Source organism: Lithobates pipiens, unplaced genomic scaffold (genome assembly GCF_037356315.1).
Source record: "Lithobates pipiens isolate NorthernLeopardFrog02 unplaced genomic scaffold, aLitPip1_a1.2 Scaffold_18, whole genome shotgun sequence".
NCBI lineage: Eukaryota > Metazoa > Chordata > Amphibia > Anura > Ranidae > Lithobates > Lithobates pipiens.
The window spans coordinates 636,943,289-636,968,315 of NW_027507758.1; the positions used below are offsets into that span (position 1 = coordinate 636,943,289).

Sequence of the window (25,027 nt, forward strand, 5' to 3'; positions counted from 1 at the left end):
CCTCCAGCTGACGTCACTAGCATACGGCTCGTGATTGGAGGAAGCCGGTCGTAAGCTATGACCATCTACGCACCCGCGCGGCTCTCTCCCAGGCTGACTGACCGTGTATAAGACGCTGCTCGAATTTCAGCCTAACAATTTAAGGATAAAGTAGCGTCTTATACACGGAAAAATACGGTAGCTTATCAATCCTAACAATAGTACTATGATAATCATAATTACTATGTCCTTTAACAATGAAAACATTCCACCTAAACCCAAACTAGAAAAGGGGTTCCATCCATAATTACCTATGTCCCTTGCTTGTTTCATTAATTCATTTACCTGTGTTCGGTGTTGATTAATAACATCATAGTAGTCTGGGATTTCCAGGCTGGTATTGTGAAACCATGTACAACATTCATAATCTTGGGTCATTTTGCATAAACCTGTCAGAGCTGCACTCATGCTTTCAATAGCCAATTCGTGTAACTCTAGTTGTCTTCTAATTGCTTTGAGCTCGACATTGAGTAGTCCTATATCTTGGGAGTTTTTTTTCATAACATCATTTATTAGACTAGTGTAGTTATTTAATTTGTCCATCATGGTTATGCCCCATCCTGTCCTGGATGGAAACCATGTCCTTGACTTATCTGAAGTAGAAAACATAGGTGGGTTTTCTCTCTTGTATTAATAAGTTAACCTATGTACTGGACTTGAAGTAACTTGTATGCGATGTTCCTGTTTCTGGCCTAGGGCTGACATGACTGGTACCAACTGTGCTATATAACACCATCCTTTCACTCCTGCGGGGATCCATGGGTAACAGATTTTAGCACAGCATATGTATGCATTGTTTCCAAAGAAAAACTTCTTAGAAAACTACTTTGAGGCTCAGCTCCAGCCTCAAATGCAGCACTAACAAGTTCACTCACAAGTATCCCAGAGGTTGTGTTCCTGTATGTAGTAAGTTCACTAATGGTGTTGTTAAGGGATTGATTTTTGTAACTACACATATGACCTATGATAATTTTACTGGTGTTGAAGGGAATACCCTTTGAAATGTTAAATACTGACTTGGAACACATACCTATTCCGTTGGATGTATTGCCTAAATGAACATACCACTCGGGTTCATGTTTCCTTCCTAAAGTGTAAAACATAATACTGATTGCGGTACGCTTCTGAGACATTCTTAATACTTAAGACTAGAGTATTTTTCAATAATGACTTGAGGTTTAGAGGGACAGCTAAAAGTGGGATCTTAGCAGTTTCTGGGTGTAACTTACTACAAATCCAGCATTTTTCATATCCTGACTTTCTAGTGTAAGCATATTTAAATTTTAACAGTAACATTTTTCCAGAAAAACCTGTTTCTTTGATCAATTCATTAGAGACATCTTTTTTACTGCGTGAGGTGAAAGTCAGTATGGTTGGTGTGTATTTCGCTTTTACCACATATGAGTTCCAAGGCACCTAAGTCATCAGGATGAAAGATACAGTTAGTTATTATCCACACTGGGACAAAGATTAGAAGTAGAAACATCACCAGAAGGCAAAAGGCCTTCCCAGAAGTCTTTGGTGAAATGAGTGACATCACTGTACTTTATGTCTGTGCTTGTCTTTTGAGGACTTAAAACACCTGCTTTGCCTCTTTTCAGCCTTTCTTCAATTCCTAGGCAGATCCTGAGCCCATCCTGGACCTGTCCCTCTTGTCTCCTGTTACCTAATATCCCTGCTCTGCAGCCCATCCATCCGTCCTTTCCCTCTCCTGCTGGTTCCCCTTCCTTACCCATCTACTGATTCCCCGGTGTATGACCTCGGCCTGGCTTTTGTTGATGACTCTGGTATTTCCCATTTATTGTATATATTACTTGTTGTTTGTGGTTGGTAGTGCACTGTTTGTTTTCACTTTCTTTCCATTTATAATAAACACTTTTGTTATTTCACTTACATGCGTTTTAGGTTTCCTCTGTGCAGTCCACACAGTCTGGTCTAATAATACCCTGATAGTTTACCAAGGCCATCCCTGACCAGACGCGGCTGCATTGAGGAACCATCCCGACCTGTTAGTCTGCCAATATGGATTTCAATGAAATCACGTATTATTCTCTGCTGGCAGAAGAGGATGGTGAATATTGTCGCCAGCTTCTAAAAAGATGGACTAGTGACCAGCTGATGGAAACCATCTGATCAGCTCATTCTCTGGTCGATCAGGGCTACATGTCATTTGAGGATGTTCAGCCCTTAATCCAATTATGTGCTATGCCAGCCCTGTCATGTTATCCCGAAGGAAGTGATGACTTTTCTCCCCCCTTCAATTCTGGCCAAGTTGAATCTCTGGTATGGTTGTTAGAGGATGATCCAGCCTATTTCATGGAATGTTATTCCTCTTTTCCTCAGCAGGTGTTGTCTGATTGCATCCATTAAGTGCAATCTCTGGTTAGTCAGGCTGTGTGTGAATCAGTGTTTGTTCAACCTGTGCTACCGGCATGGTCAGATCTCCTGCATTTGGCTAAACCACAACATTCCAGCCCTGTCATTAATCACCTGCCTTCCCAAGTATCTATCTCCCCATTGCCTATGGCAACCTCAGCTACATCCCAGTCTAGTCCACTTCCTACCAAATACTACTATCCTGTCTCAAGTGTAGCACCTATCCTAAGTCAAAGAAGAAACAAAAGTTCTTTCCGACCCGCACAATCCTGCCAGTAACCCAACCCGCCTCCGCACCAACCAACCCTGTCCAGCCTGCATGCATGCCAGTTGTACCCGGTGGCCCACCTAAGTTGGACATCCCAGTTCCAGCTACCCAGCCAGATGTCCCAGTTCCAGCTTCCCAGCCGGATGTCCCAGTTCCAGCTACCCAGCCGGACGTCCTAGTGCCTGCCTTCCAGTCCAAAGTGCCAGCCTTCCAGTCTGATGTCCTGTCGCCTGCCTTCCAGTCCAAAGTGCCAGCCTTCCAGTCTGATATCCTGTTGCCTGCCTTACAGTCCAACGTGCCAGCCTTCCAGTCTGATGTCCTGCTGCCTGCCTTCCAGTACAAAGTGCCAGCCTTCCAGTCTGTTGTCCTGCTGCCTGCCTTCCAGTCCAATGTTCCAGCCTTCCAGTCTGATGTCCTGCTGCCTGCCTTCCAGTCCAACGTGCCAGCCTTCCAGTCTGATGTACTGCTGCCTGCCTTCCAGTCTGATGTGCCAGCCCCCCAGTCTGATGTCCTTCTGCCTGCCTTCCAGTCCGATGTGTCGGCTTCCCAGTCTGCTGTGCCGGCTTCCCAGCCTGATGTGCCGGCTTCCCAGCCTGATGTGCCAGCTTCCCAGCCTGATGTGCCAGCTTCCCAGATCGATGTCTCTGCTTCACAGTCTGATGTTCCGGCTTGCCAGTCTAATGTTCCGGCTTGCCAGTCTAATGTTCCGGCTTGCCAGCCTGATGTGTCAGCCTTCCAGTTCGATGTCTCTGCCTCCCAGTCTGATGTGCCAGATTTCCAGTCTGATGTGCCAGCTTTCTGCCCCGGAGATTGCTGCCCAGCTCGACGACCCGGAGATTGCTGCCCAGCTCGATGACCCAGAGATTGCTGCCCAGCTCAACGACCCGGAGATTGCTGCCCAGCTCGACGACCTGGTAATTGCTGCCCAGCAGAGCACGCTGTCTGCCCTGATGTGCCTGCTGTCTGCCCTGATGTGCCTGCTGTCTGCCCTGATGGGCCCGCTGTCTGCCCTGATGTGCCCGCTGTCTGGTTTGAAGTACCCGGTACCCAGCTTGACATGCCCTCATCCGTTGTGCGGTTTGAGGCCATTAATTTTGGACAATTACACCTAGTTGGAGCATCCGGAGGCCGCTCCTTTGAGGGGGGTACTGTCATGAAAGGGTCCACCTGTTGGTGGCGCTGTTGGTCTCTTTGATTGCAGTACCAGTGTCCACCAGCGGGTGTCTTCTAACACCCAGGGCCTCCTGGTGGCACTGTTGGATCCTTGGGCTGTAGTACCGGTGCCCACCAGCGGGTGTACTCCGGCAGTGTGAAGCAGGCAGCACCTTCTGCGCTCAGCTGTTACGTGAGGGTAATCATTGGTAGTCTTATAAATACACGGCAAGCCCTCACATGCTTGCCTTGGTATCGCTCTCTCCATGTGCCCTGACCTTGTTGCCTGAACTTGGACCTTGAGCCTGTATCTACCTGACCTGTTCCCTCCTGATCCTGAGCCCATCCTGGACCTGTCCCTCTTGTCTCCTGTTACCTAAGATCCCTGCTCTGCAGCCCATCCATCCGTCCTCTACCTCTCCTGCTGGTTCCCCTTCCTTACCCATCTACTGATTCCCCGGTGTATGACCTCGGCCTGGTGTTTGTTGATGACTCTGGTATTTCCCATTTATTGTACATATTACTTGTTGTTTGTGGTTGGTAGTGCACTGTTTGTTTTCACTTTCTTGTCATTTATAATAAACACTTTTGTTATTTCACTTACATGCGTTTTGGGATTCCTCTGTGCAGTCCACACAGTCTGGTCTAATAATCCCCTGATAGGAGCAGAACGAACCCCCGTGGCTACCCCCATCTTTTGTAGGTAATAATTGCCATCGTACCAAAAGTAGTTATGGAATAAGCCAAACTCCAAACACCTTAAATATCTATGATGATTTATTTCTATATTGGAGATATTTAATGCCCATTTCACCGATTCTATAGCATCTGCTCTATAATGGAGATCCCACATCTGCTGTTACCAAAAAGCAAGGAGTATCATCTACTATGAAATTATCAAGAATTTGCAGCAAATGTTTGGTGTCATTAAAGAGGGATTCCACCTACAAAAAAAATATTAAAAGCCAGCAGTTCTAAATACTGCAGCTGCTGACTTTTAATAAATAGACACTCACCCGTCCCAGGGTCCAGCGATGTCGGCAGCCGAGGCCGATCGATCGCTCGGGTCTTAGCTGCTGCCGCCGCCATTCTGGGTGAGGGAATCAGGAAGTGAAGCATTGCGGCTTCCCTTCCCGGTTCCCTATCGCGCAACACACTAGGAATGGTCCGCGCTGTCTCTGGGACCCGTGTGGGTCCCAGCAGACAGTGCGGTGGGACAGGAAACGGCATAGACTCCCGTGGGAGTCTATGCCCAGAAGTGGGTGCAAATACCTGTCTTAGACAGGTATCTGCTCCCCCTCTCCCCCCGAAAGGTGCCAAATGTGACACCGGAGGGGGGTGGGTTCTGATGAGCGGAAGTTCCACTTTAGAGTGGAACCCCGCTTTAAGAATCGCTGGGGTTAACATAACCAGCGGTTGTAAAAAGACATCCAAGTATTGCCCCAATCTAGATGTTAGGGAATCCACTCCATTTACAATAGGTCTTCCTAGCTCCTTCTGACTGTCCTTATGTATTTTTGGAAGAAAATAAACTATAGGGGGTTCGACAGGAAATGGGGTTTAACCACTTATGGATCGCCACACGGCGATATATGTCCTAACTTTGAAGCTAGCTGGCATAACCCTTCTTCTTCGGCCGGCAGTCTGCTTTCCAATAAGAGCGGTCTCTTATCGGAAAGCGAACCTCCGCCCGAAGAAGAGGATACCAGGGTTATGGCAGCTAGCTTCAAAGTTAGGACATATATCAGCGTGCGGCGATCCGTAAGTGTTAAACCCCATTTCCTGTCGAACCCCCTATAGTTTATTTTCTTTTTGACCCCAGATATCATATTTAAGAGGTTCTGTCATGCCTTTTTTTCTACTACAAGGGATGTTTACATTAATGTACATAAATGTAAATCTATTTCGTAAGCCTGTATTAAGTGCAGTGTTCTGGGTGACCCTTTCTGCGGTTTTAGATGAAAAATACTTTTTAATGTTGAGTTTTCTCATATATTTCTGAATGCTGACATACTGTAAGTCTCAAACCTATCCAGATTCTTGGTGAGGGGCAAATTTTAACCCTTTATCCAATATCTTAAGTTCATTATCATTAAGGGGAACACTCCTCAAGTTATAAATGCCCTCCCCTATTGGTGTTTTCTTTTTTTGAAGTTTCCTTCCTGCTCATCTTTCCCTCTGTCTCTTCCTTCTACGCCAAATGTGTTTCCATTCACCACCCTCCCCTCGTACACCCCACCATATCCTAATTAAAAAAAATCCCCTCCATTAAGTTCTTCTGTATATCCATCAATGGGAGCATATCTGTTCTGCCACCCTTGGTAGTCACCTCCCTGGGGGCCATCATATTCAGTATAGGGTCTATCATAAGTCTGCTGCGGTCTCCCTGATCTTTGTGGGAATCTATATTCCTGTGGTGGGTAATGGGGACCTGGGTTATGGTATTCCTGAGGGCCTGATGTTGGTTATCTATTTACTCGGTGCAACCTCTACTTTTATATTTTACCTAAATTGGGTAATTGCTTGCATGTCTTTGCCCTAGAATTCACTTTAGTGTATTTTTTTTACTGAAATTATGCAGTAATATTGCATGACATAAAATATTGAAACTACCGCTATTTCATTCTCTGCTTTCAGAAAATATATAATGTTTTGGGGTTTTAGTGTAATCTCCAGGCCTACAGTGTTTTTTTTTTTTTATCCATAAATGTTTTATTTTATCAAAAGAGAACATAACAATTAAGATTGTTGCAAATGGTACATATCATTGTAATGAAAAAACATTGTAAAGGCATATAAAATAGGTTTCATTCAAATCTTGATGGCCCAATCCAGCCTACCCCTAATCGGTTCACGCTGTTTTTAAACGTGTGCAGAAAAAGCAAAAATGGCTTCAGCCTCCTTATAGTGAAAGGGTTAAAGTTGATTTTAAAAAAAAAATCTGTGGAGGTCACATGACTGTGGAGGGCGGAGCTCCAGTCTGCAGCCAGATACCATCAGGAAATGCAGACGTGACCGAAAACAGAAAATTGTATCATACTTACCGTAATTTTCTTTTCCTGGTGCCCATCTATGGCAGCATACCTGTGACAAGCTCCGCCTTGGCTCCTCCCTCAGGACTAGTGAATATTATAAAAGAAATGGTTAGCGCAGCCCCAGCATTCTCCGTAATATGGAATACCGAGGATGGGATTGTATGCTGCCATGGATAGGCACCAGGAAAAGAAAATTACGGTAAGTGTGGTACAATTTTCTGTTTTCCTGGTGCCTCCATGGCAGCATACCTGTGACAAATAACTAGCTAAGACGGATGGGATGATGCTTAGAAGTTTATTTTAAAGAAATTATTATTTAGAAGAAGCGAAGGCTGATGTGACTGCCTGTCTGCCAAACTCCACCGATGAGAGAGCTCCTGGGTCCACCCTGTAATGTTTCAGAAACGTATGTTGGGACGACCAAGTCGCTGCCTGACAAATAGTTTCAATTGACACATTTGCTCTTGCCGCCCAAGAGGCAGAATCTGCTCTGGTGGAGTGTGCCCTGACCGCCGAAGGGGGTTCCGGTTCATTTGTCCTGTACACTTTGTGGATGAGTTTAACGATCCATGAGGCAATCGTTCTTGTTGACGCCTCCTTGCCTTTGTTTTTACCCAAGGGAATTATAAACAGCCTGATGGAACCCCTGAATGATGCTGTGGCCTGCAGATAGCATCTCAACGTGGAGGCAATGTCTAGCTCATGAAGAGAACCAGCGTCCTGTCCCGAAAATGTTGGGAGTGCCCAAGGTTGCAACATGTTCAAGGATGATGCGACCTTGGGAATAAACCCTCGCACTGTTCGGAGTTCTACTCTGTCCGGATAGAATATGATATGATTATGATCTGCTCCTAAAGCTTGGAGCTCTGAAACCCGTCTGCCAGAGGTTATAAAACAAACAGAAATTTTACTGCTCCAAGACAAAACCACTGACAGGCTGCTAGCTCTCCAAATGGATGGGGGTTCCAGGTACAGGCTGATTGCATAAGCCAAATGTGTAGAAACAAAACAGAGTGCGGCTATCCAGAGTTTCGTTTTGTTTCTGCCAGAGGTTATAGCTATCAGGAAGGCTAGCTTCAAGGTTAGATTCCAGAGCGATGCCGACTCCGAAGGGGCAAAAGGGGGAATGGCTAAGGACTCTAGGATGATAGCAAGGTCCCAAGTGGGAAAAGATCGTTTAGTTGGCAAACAGAACTTTCTGACAGCTTTGAAGAACTGTATTATCAATGGATCCTCGGCACATCTTCTACTGGTTGCCACTGAAATTGCTGATACCTGTACCTTTAGTGTACCTAGTGCAAGACCTAGGTCTAGGCCTGCCTGCAAAAACTCAAGAATTTGAGAGGATGATGGGGAATCTGGATCACAGCTTCTGACAATCATGAAGGCCCTGAACTTGTTCCACAACTTATCATGTATACCATTTGTGGATGTTTTTTTTGCTTTGAGCAGGGTTGCGATCACTTTGTTGGAACACCCTAGGGATTGGAACCTTTTCCTTTCAGCTGCCAGATGTGAAGCTCCAGCCTGCGGGGATCTGGATGGGTGTGACATCCTTGCGACACTAGAAGAGGTATTATTGGAACCTTGACTGGAGGCCGGGTACTCAGATACATTGCTGTGGGGAACCAAGGACGTCTTGGCCAGTACGGTAGGACCGCTATCACCTTCGTGGTTTCCCTCATAAGTCTTGACAAGAATCTTGGAATGAGAGGCCGTGGAGGGAAGGCATAGGCCCGATTGCATGCTAAGGGGGCTGAGAGGGCATCTATTGCCTCCACTTGGGGGTGAGCAAACCTTGAGATGAACCTTGATAGTTTGGTATTAAAAGTTGTTGCAAATATGTCTAGCTCGAGGGGACCCCACTGGTTCACTATCCAGTTGAAAATCTCCGGGCGTAGAGACCATCCGTTGGTATCTACAAACTTGCGGGAAAGGCTGTCGGCCCTCAAGTTGAGATGACCAGGCAGATAGACTGCCCTCAGGTCTTTTAGATTCCTTTCTGCACAGAGGACTATGGGTTCCACCTCCTGCAGGAGGGACCTGCTGCGTGTCCCCCCTTGTTGGTGTACATAAGATACCCCAGCCCTGTTGTCCATTCTGAGGAGAACTGGTTTCCCCGTAATTTCGAACTCTAGGGCTAGTAATGCAAGGTAGGCCGCTCTGACCTCCAGGACATTTGACACCACGCCTGCTGTATGGAAGAACCATCTTCCCTGCACTGAGAACTGGTTGCAGTGTGCTCCCCAACCTGCTGCACTGACATAAGTAGTAATTGTGATCCAGTCGACATGCTCTAGCGGGTGTGATTTCAGAAGTGTCTGTTTCTTCATCCACTAATATAGACTCCTGAGCATCAAGGTCGTCAAGTGTATGGGTTGGGATAGATACCGTCTGTTCCACAGGCTCAGGAGCTCCAGCTGGAAATGTCTCAAATGCTAATGGGCCCAGGGGACCATAGGGATACATGACAACATCCGGCCTATCAGGCTCAAACAGTTTGAGGCTGCCAGGTAGGATCTCGTACTCACTTTCTTCATTTGTTGAATAATGGATGTCGCCTTCAGAGGTGGGAGAGCCAGTGTTCCGTTCCTTGTGTTGAACGGAGCGCCCAAATAAACCATCTCCTGGGTTGGAGAAAGGTGACTTTTCTCCTGGTTTATCTTCCATCCGAATTCTGTTAGAGTCATCAAAAGAATGTTCCTGTGTTCCACTAACAAGGCTGGATCCTTCGCCAGGAGTAGAAGGTCGTCCAAGTAGTGGTATACCCGAAGCCCCAATTCTCTCAGAGGGCTATGATGGCAATCGGGGTCTTTGTGAAGACTCTTGGCGAGGTGCAGAGGCCAAATGGAAGGCTCTGGAATTGGAGATGTACCTGCCCCATTGCGAATCTCAGATACTTCTGGAATGGAAGGAGTATGGGTATATGCAGGTAAGCGTCCTGCAATTCTATTAACAACAACCAGTCCCCTGGTTGGACTACACAAATAATCGTCTGTAGTGACTCCATCTTGAATTCTTCTAGGAAGATATAGCGTTTTAGTCTTTTTAGGTCTAGTAAAAACCCTAAAATCTTTCTGATGGAGGCACTGGAACTACTGCTTGCTGTTCCTGCAAGGAGAGAAGAAATCGCTGTAGCGCTTCCGCTTTTTGGGGGGACCTTGACACCCTTGTCGGAGAGAAGTCCTTGGGAGGTTGTCTAGGAACGACCAGAAATGGCCATATTTGACTGCGGAGACTACCCAAGGATCCCTGCACTTTTGTTCCCAGGTCTTTGAGAAGTGTTTTAACCTGGCCCCTACAGGGATTGCTTGGGCTGGCCTGGCGACAAAAGGATTTTGTGGAATCCTGTGGGGTAGGCACCGGTCTCTGTCTTCGGGTCTTGAGGAACATGGACTGTGCCTGAAACCTTTCCCTTGCCTGGACTGTCGGTAATCCTTATTCTTGGAATATTGGAATCTGGGTGCGAATGTCCTGGAGCGTCCGGATCGCCTGTCTTGAGGTAGTAGGCCTGATTTTCCGCCAGTGACTCGAGAGATGGCCTTGTCCAGTTTTTCCCCAAACAAGGCTTAGCTGTCAAAAGTATCTTGCACCAGTTTTGTTTTGAGGCAATATCCGCTGCCCGCGGTTTCAGCCACAGGGTCCGTTTGGCCATCACTGTGTGGAGCATTGCCCTTGGGGATCAACGAATTGAATCAATGGCGGCTTCACCAATAAAGTCTGCTGAGAGCTTCAGCTCATCCAAGGCCCTGATTATATCCTCCTTTTGGAATGTCCTGTTGGATTGCCGACTCTATATTATCCGTCCAGACGCATAGTGCATTGGACACTGATGTCAGGGCTATCGCAGGCTTACAGGCGTCGCCTGCCATCTGGTAAGCCTTCTTGAGATTGAGATCCATCCTTCTATCCAGTGGATCCTTAAAAGAAGTTGAATCTTCTAGGGGCAACATGACATTCTTTGCCAACCTTACCACTGCTGCATCGACCACTGGAGAACCCTCCAGCATTGCGGAATGAGCTTCTGAGCGAGGGTATAACTTTCCCAAGCGATAAATGGAGAATCTTTTTTTCTGTCTTTTTCCACTCTTCCTCAATCACATCCCTGATCCCGTCCGTGAGAGGGAAAAAGGAGATCTGGCATTTGAGAAAGGGGAAGTATGATTTAGACTTCTTAAACTCTGTGTTGGTCACTTCCCAGTCGATCGCTTGTTTAACTGCCTGTACATAAGGCTGGGCCATGGCAAAAGCAAAACCAGAGGCATCTAGGTCATCAAATGATTCCTCTGAGATAGCATTCTCTTCTTGATATTTAGAGGAAGGTGCAGGCGTCAGACGAAAAATTCCACTTGTGGACAGCCCGGGAGTAGAAGCCTCAGCCGTTTGCTCCTGAGGAGGGGATGCTGGTTGTTGCGTCGGCATTGTGGCTACCAATTCCGCAAGGGAATCTTTTACTGCTTTTTGAGTAGGTCCACCACTTGCAGACCTTCAGATTCTCTGTCCGCTGCATAGTCCCTAAGGCAATTCCGAAGAATCAGTTTGTCTGGAAGTGGGGTGGCTCCAAAGGCCTGACATCCTGGAGATCTAGGTCTCGGGGAGGTCTTGCCGTTGAATGACGGCGCTTTTTGGCCGATGCTTTCCTGCCACTTCTATAATCCCCATGCCTGGACGACCTGTCTCTGCTGTGACTTGAGTCATCGTCATCTTCATGACGCCTTGAGGTCCTCTTAGACGTCTTCTGGCGTATAGGACTGAAGTACATAAAAGTACCAGCCTCAGTGCACTCTTTTTTTTATATAAACTTACCTGGACGTAGGGCCTTACCTTGGGAGTAGAGTAGGATCTTGTGCGGGTGGCGAATGGCTCATGCTAGGCAGAGGCAGCAGCTAAGAAAAGAGTTAGGAGAAGCATCAACTGGCCATGTCCCGACTTGAAGAAAAAGGGATTACCTCTAAAAATAAAGAGTTGTCTCTTTTTTTTTTCCTGGGACCCCAAATAAACATTTATTTAATTTATTTATTTTATTTATATTAATAATTTTATATATGTATTATTTTATTTATTTATTTTATATTATTTAATTACATTTTTTATTTATTTATTTGCCTTACCTGAAGTGAATGGGTTTCCTTGCCTGGAGCTCTCTAAATGCAGTTCTCCCTGCAGCCACAAGCGTCCCACTGAGGCCGCCAGGGAGATAAATAGGAACAGGAGACCCTGGAACAATGTCCCTGATGCTTTGAGGGCTCAGCCCTCAACCAAAATGGCCGCCGTGGCCTCCGGATTTACCGCACATGCGCCGACCGGCGGAACGAGCCCCCGGAGGACCTGCCCTGCCGGCGCATGCGCAAAACACGGCAGGGAATGCCGAAAGTGCAGAAAAAGCCGACGCTGAGCATGCGCGGCTCCTGGGGAGCCTGGAGGGCGACAGGGGCTAGGAGGGGGGTTTTCTTTGACAAGGAGCGAAGAGGGAGAAAAAAAAAAGAGAGACCAAGAGAAAAAAATGGAAAGTTGGGGAGAGGAGGGGAGGAAAAGAGAGAGAGAAGAGGAAAGAGAAAGGAGGGAGAGAGAGAGGGGAGAAAAAAAAAGGAATGCAGAAATACCTGCTGCCTCTGTAACCATAAGTGAGCTAATGCCTAAATGACCAATTTGCAGATAAAGCTCTTACTTAAGAGACAAACTGCTTGTCCCAAAAGATCCTACAGAAGGGACTTCCAACCTTATAAGCGCGTTTAGCTGCCCAAGAGAAGGAACTGCGTCCGGGAGAGGCTTGAACCCGGACAGAGGCTGCCGAATGCAGAAGGTAAGGACGCTTGACCAGAATTCACTGCCATGAGGTATGAGGGAAAAAAAGGAGAATGCTGGGGCTGCGCTAACCATTTCTTTTATAATATTCACTAGTCCTGAGGGAGGAGCCAAGGCGGAGCTTGTCACAGGTACTGTATGCTGCCATGGATAGGCACCAGGAAATTATTGTTTCTAATGTCTATTGAATGTTTGTTACATTAAAGTTCATTTAAAAAAAAAGTGAAGTGGAGGACACACGTTTCCTGTCAAATATGGAGCTCCACTCTCAGAAGACAGGAAGTGATGTCAGGTACAGACAGGAAGTGATGTCAAGTACAGACAGGAAGTTCCGGGTGAGAGGTGAGTCAGGAGGAAGTACAAAGTAGACGTTGCTGGAAGAGGCAGCAGAGGAGGTAATAAGATATTATTTACACCCAGTAACCCCCCCCGTCATGTTTGTCCTCTTCCTCCATAGTCACTGTGATGTCTTTTATCTCCAGCAGATGATGATACACACATATATAGTGTGTAAATGTAGATTAACCCCTTCAGGGGGATCAGTTGATGATGAATAGTGATGGGCTCCAGTGTGTTGGAAACCCCACATTCCCGATCCCACCAGGAAGCCGACACTGCACAGTGCTAATCACAGACAGTGAGACATTTCCTGATCTGTGCAGCTGGAGACCAGGAAATGTCTCCCTGCCTGTGATTAGCACTGCCGTGTCGGCTTCCTGGTGGGATCGGGAATGTGGGTTTTCCAACACACCCGAGCTCATCACTAATGATTAATATATCTTCCTTCCAAAGCTGGCCATACATGGTTCAGTTTTATCATTCATCCAGCGGGATGAGAGGAAAAAACGGAAGTGATTTCCCCCATCCACACATTGGAGGGGGATGGGGGAATCCTCCCCGCTGCACTATTGTATTCTGACAATGGGGGGCGCTCCTCCGCTCTCAGAATACACAGATCAGTGATGAAGCTATTGGCTGCAGCCACTGATGGAGTGACTTTTATCTGGCAGTGACCACACATGGATGGAAATGTGACCGATCCCTGCTGAACCAGCTGAATTTCCATGTCTCTATGGTCACCATAAGTTAGGGCCCAACAAATCCCAGGTCACCATGGTGTCCTGGCCCCTGGGCTCTTGTCAGTCCATTCTCACTGTTGGTCTGAATAATGTTTCTGCCTGAAACCCGGACACGTTATTCAGACAGGAATGTGGCTCGGAGCGGGGCCAGGCGGGAGAGTGAGGGGAGGAGGAGGAGATGATGGCACCCGACCTGTGAAGTGAGGGGTGGACTGGACAGGACAGCGGCATGAGAGGACTCATCTCACTGAGCTCCCGCTGCCGATCTTTCTTCCACCCTGTCAGGGACTCACCAGGGCCGAATTGCTGAGAGTGGCTTCCCTTGCAGCTGAGTGTAAGATACCCCTGGAGGTGGTACAGTGGGTATTTGGCACAGAGAGGCACGGGTCGTCAGCAGGTAGGAGAAGCTTGCAGGATGGCCTTCTGGCAGAGAGAAGATCCGTGCAGGGCGGACTTGACACTGGACTGAAGAGAAGCCCGGCTGGGGCTCAACAACTAGATCCGGAGATGGAGGCAGGAGCAGAATCAAGTGAGGAGGCCGTGGGTCAAACAAAGAGGTCGAGGCAGAGAGGAAGTCCTGAAGCAAGCCGGGGTCATACACGATGGTCAAGCAGTAGAGGTGTCTATGGAGCAGGCCGAGGATCAAACACAAGGGTCAGGCAGAAGCAGAGTCCAGGAGAAGGCCGGGAGTCAAACATGGGGATCAAGCAAGTAGAGAAGTCCTTAAGCAAGCTCAGATACTGGAGAGATTCAGGAGTGGTCAAGTCAATCTGGGTCATAACAGGTAGGCACAGGTACACAAGCTAGGAACACTAGAAGCTGAGAAGACAAACCAGCAACGAAATAAGGCTCCCTTTTATAGGCCCGCCAGGGGGAACCACGCTGTGCGCGCAATTGCGCCGCATCGCGCACCCACATGAGCCGGCCCACAGTATCACGCACCCGTATGTGCAGACCCGGTGAATTGCGCAACCGTATGCGCAGCTGTGCTACTCTACCCCACAGGGAAGCGCCTATTCTGGCAAGTAGGATTTTTATTATTCCTCTGACACACCCCCCAGCTGCCTGTGTACCTGCAGAGTTCTCCGGCAGAACAGAGAGGAAGTAGCGGGACCGAATCTCCAACATGGTGCCACCTCGGCACTGCCACAAAGATCCCCACAAGGTGCTGAGAAACAGGACTACAGAGTCCTTACAGGAGGAACCAGGACAAGCCTGCAAAGCAGGTGGGACTGCATTGTATGTAATGAACCCATAATGCTTGCAACAAGCTTTTAACCTGTGTAGTGTGGGGGTCCTGTGTGGGTAAATTATACCTCAGTCTTAAATGGGGCTTTAATAAAATGGAGACCTGAATGGACAGATGAGGAGGATTCTGGGAATATCATTTTATTTTACTATTTGTGTTTATATTTTAAAGTTTTTCTCCTGTGAAGTCTGGAGATCATATGACCATCACATTGCCTCCACCTCCCTCCCTGATAGAATAGAGAAATACAAAGAAGATTCTAGAAGTCACCAGAGAGATGATGGAGGAGAGGTGAGGAGGATTCTGGGAATTGTGGGACATTATCCAGTAACAGACAAGGGATGTGTCTGGATGGTGACTGTATCATTGTGTGTGTCAGGTTCCTATAAGGTGTCAGGATGTCACTGTCTATTTCTCCATGGAGGAGTGGGAGTATTTAGAAGGACACAAGGATCTCTACAAGGACGTCATGATGGACAATCAGCCGCCCCTCACATCACCGGGTAAGAGGAGACTTTATTGTAAAGGAGAGAGCAGTACGGAGGCTCCACCTAGATCCCCCATCATCTGATAAACACATAGAAACAATGTATTCAGTCAGTGTGTGTGTTTCCTACAGATGGATCCAGTAATGGGAACCCACCAGAGAGATGTCCCCGTCCTCTGTATTCCCGGGATTCCACACAGGAAGATCACACCATCCCCCACCATCATCAGGTAGATGAGGAACAATCACTGATAGTATCATTAGGATCTGTACATTATCTGCATTGTTACCATTGATGTCATTTATATTATATATTCAGAGTGGAAACCTGAGAGATTCTAAAGTTGAAGTTAAAGAAGAAATAAAAGAGGAGGATGATGAGGATGGGGTGATGGAGGAGTCTCTAAAAGAACACAAAGATCTGTACCAGGACACCATGGTGGAGTCATCCAGCTACAGAAACCCACCAGAGAGATGTCCCCGTCCTCTGTATTCCCGGGATTCCACACAGGAAGGTCACACCATCCCCCACTGTTACAAGGTTGGTGGGACGCAGGATATAAAACACACTTAGAGAGACAAGTGTGGATTTTTATGTGATGTCACAATAATAAAGATTATAGTTTACAGATGATATTTTCTCTCATTTTCTTGGTTTAGAGTGGAGATCCAATGGATATAGAATTTGAGGTGAAATCAGAAGAAGAAGAGAGGTATGTGAGGGATGATCAGCAGTCTATGGAGGAGGATGGAATAACGGGGACATTTATAGAGGAGGACACTCCTACAGAGATCAGCACAGGTGGGTCATTAACACTAAATACATTCCTCCACCCATACTGCTCACTGATTGGTCCAGAGTAGGGCGGGGGCTGGGTGATATCAGCCTGTAATCCCCTGGTCACTTTCCTGAGCTGTGTTCCCCATCCTGTATTCCTGGATTTCTCTCCGATAATCTTCCTTCTCTGTGCTGCCGACACAATTTATGTAACTAGACTGGATTTATGGAGATTCTGGGGATCAGCTGACAGCAAAATACATGTTTGTTTTCACCATAGATGTTAATGGGAGTCTAGTAAGATCTCTGATAGACAATTCTCCCAGGCTCACATGCTCTGTTGTCTGCTGGCTGTGCCGGGTGGAGGGATATGTCTGTATAGTCTCAGACCCAAGTCACCGAGTGCAGTCTCAGGAGATGGGAGGAGCGGTGTGGGACCTCTGCAACTTGTCTCATGTAAACATTTCATCTTCCACTGATTACCAATATTATGAGTCCTGACCCTTACACTGTATACTTTATATTGTATATTACATACTCCTGACCCCTGCACTATATACTCTGGTGTACATTACATCATTCTATATAGTCCTATCTGTTGTATCCTATACAATATGTTGTATATTACATAGTCCTGACTTCTGCTCTCTCCCCTCCCCCCACTGCTATATATACACATAATATGTATTCTCTTTTGTTACACCCATTCTCTACCAGCTGGACATTTTATATCGGATGATGTGATTGGAGCACAGACTTTTACATGTTGATAATAATGTGATAACATCCTCAAACTCTGGAACCTTAAACAGAAGTGATAATGAGGGAGGAGTCAATAACCCAAAGATGGGGGTCTTCAGGATCAGTCCAGTCTTCATCTTGGTTGTTCTCCCATCCTCACTCTCTGACCTCTGGTGGGGCTCAGCCCCGCTGTTATTCATGACTAAATCATGGACTAAATAAGGAAGTGCAGGACTTCTTGTGTTGGGAAGATGGCAATGAGTGATAGAGGGGGAGGGGACACTCGTCCTATAATCCCCTCATCACTGTCACTCCTATAAAAGACAGTTCTCGTTGTTTCCTCACTCTCTGACTAAGGTCCATGAATAAAGAAATGATCTGGTAGGAGATCAGAGGACCCATTTACTAGTTACCTTGAGGGGGGAATTGTAAGATCCTCAGAGACAAAGCTGCCTGATGTGGGCGGAGTCCTGGTTTAGGGGAACCAATCAGCTCATGTCTAGTAATAATCTTTGTATTTCTATTTTAGTAGATGGACGGGAGATGAGGAAAACCTCAGAGGATTGTCTCACTTTGTCTCCAGACTGTAAAGTAGAAGATGAGGACATCACACAGTATAGTCCAGGAGAAAACCCGACTACCTCAAATGTCCATCCGGCACCACACAGTGTAGATGGACCATCGTATTCCTCTTATTCTGAGGAACCTCAGACTGTGCGGGACGGTGCCGTCCTTCCAACAGATAAGAGCTTTTCCTGTACTGAGTGCGGGAAGTGTTTCCATTATAGATCTCGTCTTAATGAGCATAAAAGATCTCACACTGGGGAGAAGCCACATTTCTGTCCTGAGTGTGGGAAATGTTTTTCAAGGAAGTCCAGTCTTTCAATACATCAGAGATCTCACATGGAGGAGAAGCCATTTTACTGTCGTGAGTGCGGGAAATGTTTTATACTAAAATCATATCTTGTCAAACATCAAAAACTTCACACGGGGGAAAAACCATTCTCCTGTACTGAGTGTGTGAAGCATTTCAATTCTAAATCTGAACTTAATGTGCATGAAAGATCTCACACAGGGGAGAAGCCGTATTCTTGTCCTGAGTGTGGGAAATGTTTTTCACAGATATCCCATCTGTACTCACATCAGAGATCTCACACAGGGGAAAAACCATATTCCTGTTCTGAATGCGGGAAATGTTTTGTACAAAAACGAGATCTTTTCACACATCACAGATCTCACACAGAAGAGAAGCCGTATTCCTGTCCTGAGTGCGGGAAATGTTTTTCAGCGAAGTTCCATCTTGACACACATCAAAAATTGCATTTGGGGAAGAAGCCGTATTCCTGTCCTGAGTGTGGAAAATGTTTTCCAATGAAGTCCCATCTTTACAGACATCAGAGTTCTCACACGGGGGAGAAGCCGTATTCCTGTCCTGAGTGCGGGAAATGTTTTTCACGCAAATCCAATCTTTACATACATCAGAGATCTCACACGGGGGAGAAGCCGTATTCCTGTCCTGAATGTGGGAAATGCTTTTCAGTGAAGTCCCATCTTTACAGACATCAGAGATCTCACACAGGAGAGAAGACGTATTCCTGTCCTGAGTGAGGGAATTGTTCCTCACTGAAGTCCTATCTTCCTGTACATCAGGGACCCCACACTACCCTTGAGGTGTATTAGTGCCTTGAGTGCGGGAAATGTCTTCTATATGAATGTTGCTGGACATCACAGCTCTCATGTGGGGAAGAAGCACACCCTGATATACACCTCAGATATACTCCATGGCTGATCTTCATCATGTAAGAAACAGTTGCTAAGGAGATCAGAGATCACCAAAGACATGGATGAAGTGTTGTACCGTGTTGACCATTGATAGCAGGAGAAAAATAAAATGGAGTCATTACTTTTCATTGGCTGAGTACATTGTGTGATGTAAGATTTCACAAACACTTAGCCCTTGTACACACAGTCGGAAATTCCGACGGAAAATGTCCGATCGGACCGTGTTGTCAGATAATCCGACCGTGTGTGGGCTCCATCGGACTTTTTCCGTTGGAATGCCTGGCCAACAAAGTTTGAGAGCTGGACATAAAATTTTCCGACAACATGATCTGATCGTTTGTAGAGAATTCCGATCGGACAAAGTGCCACACATGCTCAAATCAAATTACGAGACCAAAGCTATTGGCTACTAGCCTGAACGTAGTGCCGTCGTAACGAGCGAACATCATCACTTTCTGAACGATCGGATTTTCCGACAACTGTGTCTGACCATGTGTATGCAACACCAGTTTCGGACAAAATCTGTCGGAAAAAAACCGACGGATTTTGTTGTCGGAATGTCCGACCATGTGTACAAGGGCTTAGAGGTCTATTTCAAAACGTGTTGAATGAATGTGACCAGCCGTGACGATTGTTGATAATATTTTATTTCATATGATCATTTGCTCCATCTAGTAGTCATAATATCATATTGCACTATTTCTACTGATGGGGATATTTCAGGAAAATTACCCCATTATGGCCACTAGATGGAGCTGACAGTGATAGGAAATCACTGTGTTAAAATGGTTGTAAACCCTTACAGATCAATTTTACCCACAGGTAAGCCTAGATTAAGGCTTACCTGTAGGTGCATGAAATATCTCCTAAACCTAAACGGTTTAGGAGATATTTGCAAAAGACAGGCACCGCTGTCTACGGCGCATGCGCCATAGAGAGCAGCACGCAGGCGCACTGAGCGTGCCACTGTTAACGGCAATCATGCCGTTAGTGGCGGCCCCCCCGCACATGGGCAGGAGTGACTTCATTGCGGCTCCTGCCAATCACAGCGCCAGAGCCACGATACCCGGAAGGAAGATGGACGCTTCCTGGAAGAGGGGACAGCGGTGACATCGCTGGCTCCTGTGTCAGGTAAGTGACACATAATGGACTATTATGCGATGCATAGTAGCCCATTATGCTTTACCTTTGCAGGGAATCAAAGAGGCAGTAAAACATAGTTAGTAAGGTTGAATAAAGACACCAGTCCATCCAGTTCAACCTGAGTGAGTGTCTACAATTGTCCCTATCCCTGTACATTGCACACTCACATCAGCCCCTACCCTCGAAGAGCCCACAATCGAAGGTCCCCATTCATATACTAGGGCCAATTTTTGGACAGAAGCCAATTAACCTACCCGTGTGTCGCAGTGTGTGGTCTTTTCTCTGCATGTGTGTATATTGCAATGCTGATGTTTTTTGGCTCTCATTTGAACAATAAGAACATAAAAACATTGAAAAGCAGATTCTGAAGAAGCCCTCTATTAGGGCAAAACAGGTCGATACATATTTCCTTCGCTATCTACTAATGCAGAAATGGTTGTTTTATGCATCTAAAGTTATGAGATATTACCTTTTTATGGAGTCTTTACTCCTTCTTTTTTAATTTTGAATACAACTATTTGTCATTTTATACACTTTGCTACTTTGGTTACTAACTTTAGGTGCTTTAAAATGCCCATTCCATACAGTCTCCCTATGTGGAGAAACACGGGCATTATCTCTCTTTTGATTAAACCAGCCATTCATTTAAAACGTAAAATATCACAGCCAGTCGTTGTGGAGCTAGGTATAATAGGAACTAGCGCCATCTAGTGAACAAATGCAACAATTTCCATTTAAAATCAATGGAAAACTTTTGACCAGCTCATCAAATAGCCTAAGAACATTTGTTTAATACGCCATTCACACAGAAGGCATGTACATGCATTTTCACAGGGAAAACTGTTATGCAGTTTTTAATAGACTCCTAAATGTAAGGAATTGTTTATTTAAAAGTGGAAGGAATGTAGCAGCTAAATATTCCTCCTGGAAATGTTATGTACACCCTCATAGTTAGGTGCTAGGCTGTTAGGAAAATGTATTCCCTTTTTTGTTTTGCTCCTCTGTAATCAGTGGGGCTGCTGCTGGTTGCTTTGGACTGATCAGGCTGCACACTTGATTGCTTTTCCCTGCTTTCTGGAAGGCACCAGAACATAGGAGTGGAGCAGCCTGCATATATATGAGGTCCCAGACAATCCTTAAGGGGGTGTGTTCAGAGGATAGCTAGAGAGAACATCAACAGTCTGGGGCTGCATCAGTCTAGGTCTTTGTCCAGTAAGAGACCCTCTGAGGTCACCCTGCACCTTTACCAGGATCCCAGTGAGGCCCCCGCCTACTGAAAAAAGCTGGGGCCCTATCTTCAGAGTGACTGCAATCTAGAGAAGGGTGATTGACCGAGTCTGGAGACTCCACTACTCAGCTGTTTGCCTAATGCTGAAAATAGTCCCCATCACCCAAGGACTTATGAGTATAGACCTAAGAGCAGGGTCTGGGCGAATGTTAACCCTGCTGTTTCCCTAAGACTGAGGTTTGCCAGCCTGGGACATTGCTTTGGTGCCCAGAGCTGTCCACTTCCCAAGAACTGTGTCTAAGGGACTTTTCAAGAAGTATTAGTTGCAAAGAGATGGCGTTCCCCTACTTCTGATCAACATTATGGAATATCCCACCGCTCTGCCCTAACCAAGTTACACTGCAATAAATTCAGAAAAAGCAATCCCCTAGATTACTTATTGAGCCAGAAGTGTGGATAATCCATGTGCCTGGCTACACTTACAATGTGGATCTGGGACAAGGTAGTGAGACTAGCCAGAGTATTTGCACTACAGTTATTACCAGGCTCTCCTGAGTATGGGGATGCTACATATGTGAGGCTTTTTTGGAGCCTAGTGATTCAGGTATAACTTGCAGTGCCTGCTGTAAGCTGAGACAAAGACCTCCTCGCTGGTTCCAGTGAAGGGAGCAGGTACCTAAGCACCATTCAGGGGTGTAGAAGCAGAAGAAGAGAAAGGAACACCGCTTACCGAGCCAATGCATGAATATGTGAATATAGTGTGGCCTCAGCCAGTGCTGCTCCAGCCACGCCCCCTCTGACATGTTTTGCCCCGCACATCGGGAACCTGGTGCCATGCAGTTTGTATATGTGGAATTATACCCTAAAACACATTCTGCTACTTCCCTGAATATGGGGATGGTTCGATATCACGTACGGGACAGGAAATGTTGTAACTAGTTGCCATGTTGTTTGGAACGCAGCCATGACAGCTTGGCTAACCTTGTAACATTACAGAAGATTCTGAACTCCCTCCTCCCTCGTCTTAGGAATCCAAAGCTTTTAAAATTTCAAAAGGAAAGATAGGTTATCTCAGCAAAGGAAGCAGAACCAGGCTAGGTCAGTAAACAGGGCTCATGTTGCCTGGCAGGGTATTCAGTAGTGATGGACGAACTTCCGACGGGACGTTTCGCGAACGCGAAACGCGAACGGACACAAACGTTCGCGAAAACGACCGTTCGCCGCGGGCTCCATTGACTTCAATGGGAGGCGAATTTCGCAAACCTTTAGGTCGAATTTGCGGCCACGGGGTAATTATTAGGGGGTAGCACGTAGTCCCACCACCTGGACAATAGCATAATACATGTATGAGGTGAATTTGGGATCGATAACTACAAGCATTTTTTTTTTATTTGGGAAATTGTTCTGACAATTCAGGACTATGGAGCTAATGAAGGCAATGGAGGAGAGGGAAGGTCAGGGACCAGGGTAGGCAAACAAGAGGGTGCAGGAGATACAGAGCACTGACAGCAGCACCGTAATACAGAGCACTGACATCAGCACCGTGACATACAGCGCTGACAGCAGCTCCGTGACATACAGCGCTGACAGCAGCTCCGTGACATACAGCGCTGACAGCAGCTCCGTGACATACAGCGCTGACAGCAGCTCCGTGACATACAGCGCTGACAGCAGCTCCGTGACATACAGCGCTGACAGCAGCACCGTGACATACAGCGCTGACAGCAGCTCCGTGACATACAGCGCTGACAGCAGCTCCGTGACATACAGCGCTGACAGCAGCTCCGTGACATACAGCACTGACAGCAGCTCCGTGACATACAGCGCTGACAGCAGCTCCGTGACATACAGCGCTGACAGCAGCACCGTGACATACAGCGCTGACAGCAGCTCCGTGACATACAGCGCTGACAGCAGCTCCGTGACATACAGCGCTGACAGCAGCTCCGTGACATACAGCGCTGACAGCAGCTCCGTGACATACAGCGCTGACAGCAGCTCCGTGACATACAGCGCTGACAGCAGCTCCGTGACATACAGCGCTGACAGCAGCTCCGTGACATACAGCGCTGACAGCAGCTCCGTGACATACAGCGCTGACAGCAGCTCCGTGACATACAGCGCTGACAGCAGCTCCGTGACATACAGCGCTGACAGCAGCACCGTAAGCAGCCCCAGGAGGAAGTCAGCACAGCACAGGGATGGTGTGATCCCCTCATAATAAGAACCCCCAGGAGGAAGTCAGCACAGCACAGGGATGGTGGGAGCCCCTCATAATAAGAACACCCAGGAGGAAGTCAGCACAGCACAGGGATGGTGGGAACCCCTCATAATAAGCAGCCCCAGTAGAAATATGACACCGCTCAACCTCTTCAAAGAGGAGGGTAGGGGCATATAGTACGGTGTGCTTTTTTGGGTCAGGGAAGTGAGCCAAATGAATTAAGAAGGTCTGTGTGCTTGATTCCAAAAATTGTTTATAGACATATACATGGTCTACTGATCACATGTGTTGAATTCCTCCGAGATCCATGCCTCATTCATTTTTAGAAATGTGAGGTAGTTAACACTGTGGTGAGCTAGGCGAGTACGCTTATCGGTCACAATCCCCCCTGCTGCGCTGAACGTCCTTTCGGACAGGACACTGGATGAGGGGCAAGCCAACAGTTCGATTGCAAATTGGGCAAGCTCTGGCCAGAGGTCAAGCCTGCCCACCCAGTAGTCTAGGGGTTCATCACTCCTCAGAGCGTCCACATCGGCCGTTAACCCAATGTAGTCGGACACCTGACGGTCTAGGCGTTCCCTGATGCTGGATCCGGATGACACCTGTCGATGGGTCGGCTGAAAGAATGACCTCATATCCGAAGTCACCAACACATCTTCAAACCGGCCTCTTCTTGCAGGCGCTGTTGGATTGGTACCCGCAAATCCTTCTCTGGGAGTGGGAATTGCTCCTCTGCCAGCGCACGCAAAAGCAGAATGCAGCATTTCTCGAAGCAAGGCCTGGAAGTGCTGCATTCTGACAGCCCTCTGCGACGGCGGTAACATTTCCGCCATTTTGTGTTTGTACCGGGGGTCTAAGTACGTTGCCACCCAGTACTGGTCCTTGACCCTCATGCTTTTTATACGGGGGTCCCTATTAAAACACTGGAGCATGAAGGCCCCCATTTGCACTAAAGTGGAAGCGGTGTGGTGGCCTGGCTCCTGCTCATCATCCAGGATAATGTCGTCCTCTTCATTCTCCTCTCCCCATCCTCGCACAACAGGGATCCCAGAAAGGTTTAAAGCATGCTCTTCTTGCTCCTGCTCATCCGCCCCGGCACCATCCTCCTCTGACTCCTCATCAGACTCCTGTTGTTGACTTGTCTCAGATAGAGTAGCCCCCCCTGGGAATTCATCCAGCATTGCGACTTCCTCATCTTCCCGCTCCTGCTCCTCCACAGCCTGATCAATGACACGACGCAATGCACGCTCCAGAAAGAAGGCATAAGGTACCATGTCACTGATGGCGCCATGGCTGCGACTGACCAGTTTGGTGATCTCCTCAAATGGCCGCAGAAGTCTGCATGTGTCGCGCATGAGCAGCCACTGGCGCGGTGAAAAAAAACCCAGCTCCCCAGAACCGTTTCTTTCGCAGAGTTCATACAGGTAGACGTTAACTGCACGTTTCTGCTGGAGCAGCCTATCAAGCATATAGAAGGTTGAGTTCCATCGCGTCGGGCAATCGCAAATAAGACGTCTGACCGGCAGATGGTGTCGCCGCTGAATGTCAGCAAGGCGAGCCATGGCCGTGTAAGATCTTCTGAAATGGGCCGAGATTTTCCTTGCCTGCCGCAAGATGTCCTGGACCCCAGGGTATTTGACAAGG

General features: G+C 47.1%; 1 protein-coding gene across 1 annotated transcript in view; it reads left to right on the forward strand.

The window, feature by feature from the left end:
* The first annotated feature begins 13,010 nt into the window (after window positions 1-13,010).
* The window catches only part of LOC143989935 (uncharacterized), a 57,489-nt gene continuing 45,472 nt past the window's right edge, over window positions 13,011-25,027 (forward strand). Inside the window, exons 1-7 of the mRNA XM_077490206.1 lie at window positions 13,011-13,070; window positions 15,175-15,294; window positions 15,383-15,506; window positions 15,623-15,720; window positions 15,810-16,031; window positions 16,151-16,292; window positions 17,539-18,598. Of these exons, the coding sequence (XP_077346332.1) occupies window positions 15,422-15,506; window positions 15,623-15,720; window positions 15,810-16,031; window positions 16,151-16,292; window positions 17,539-18,598 (1,607 nt within the window). The 5' untranslated portion in view covers window positions 13,011-13,070; window positions 15,175-15,294; window positions 15,383-15,421. The remainder of the gene's footprint in view (window positions 13,071-15,174; window positions 15,295-15,382; window positions 15,507-15,622; window positions 15,721-15,809; window positions 16,032-16,150; window positions 16,293-17,538; window positions 18,599-25,027) is intronic.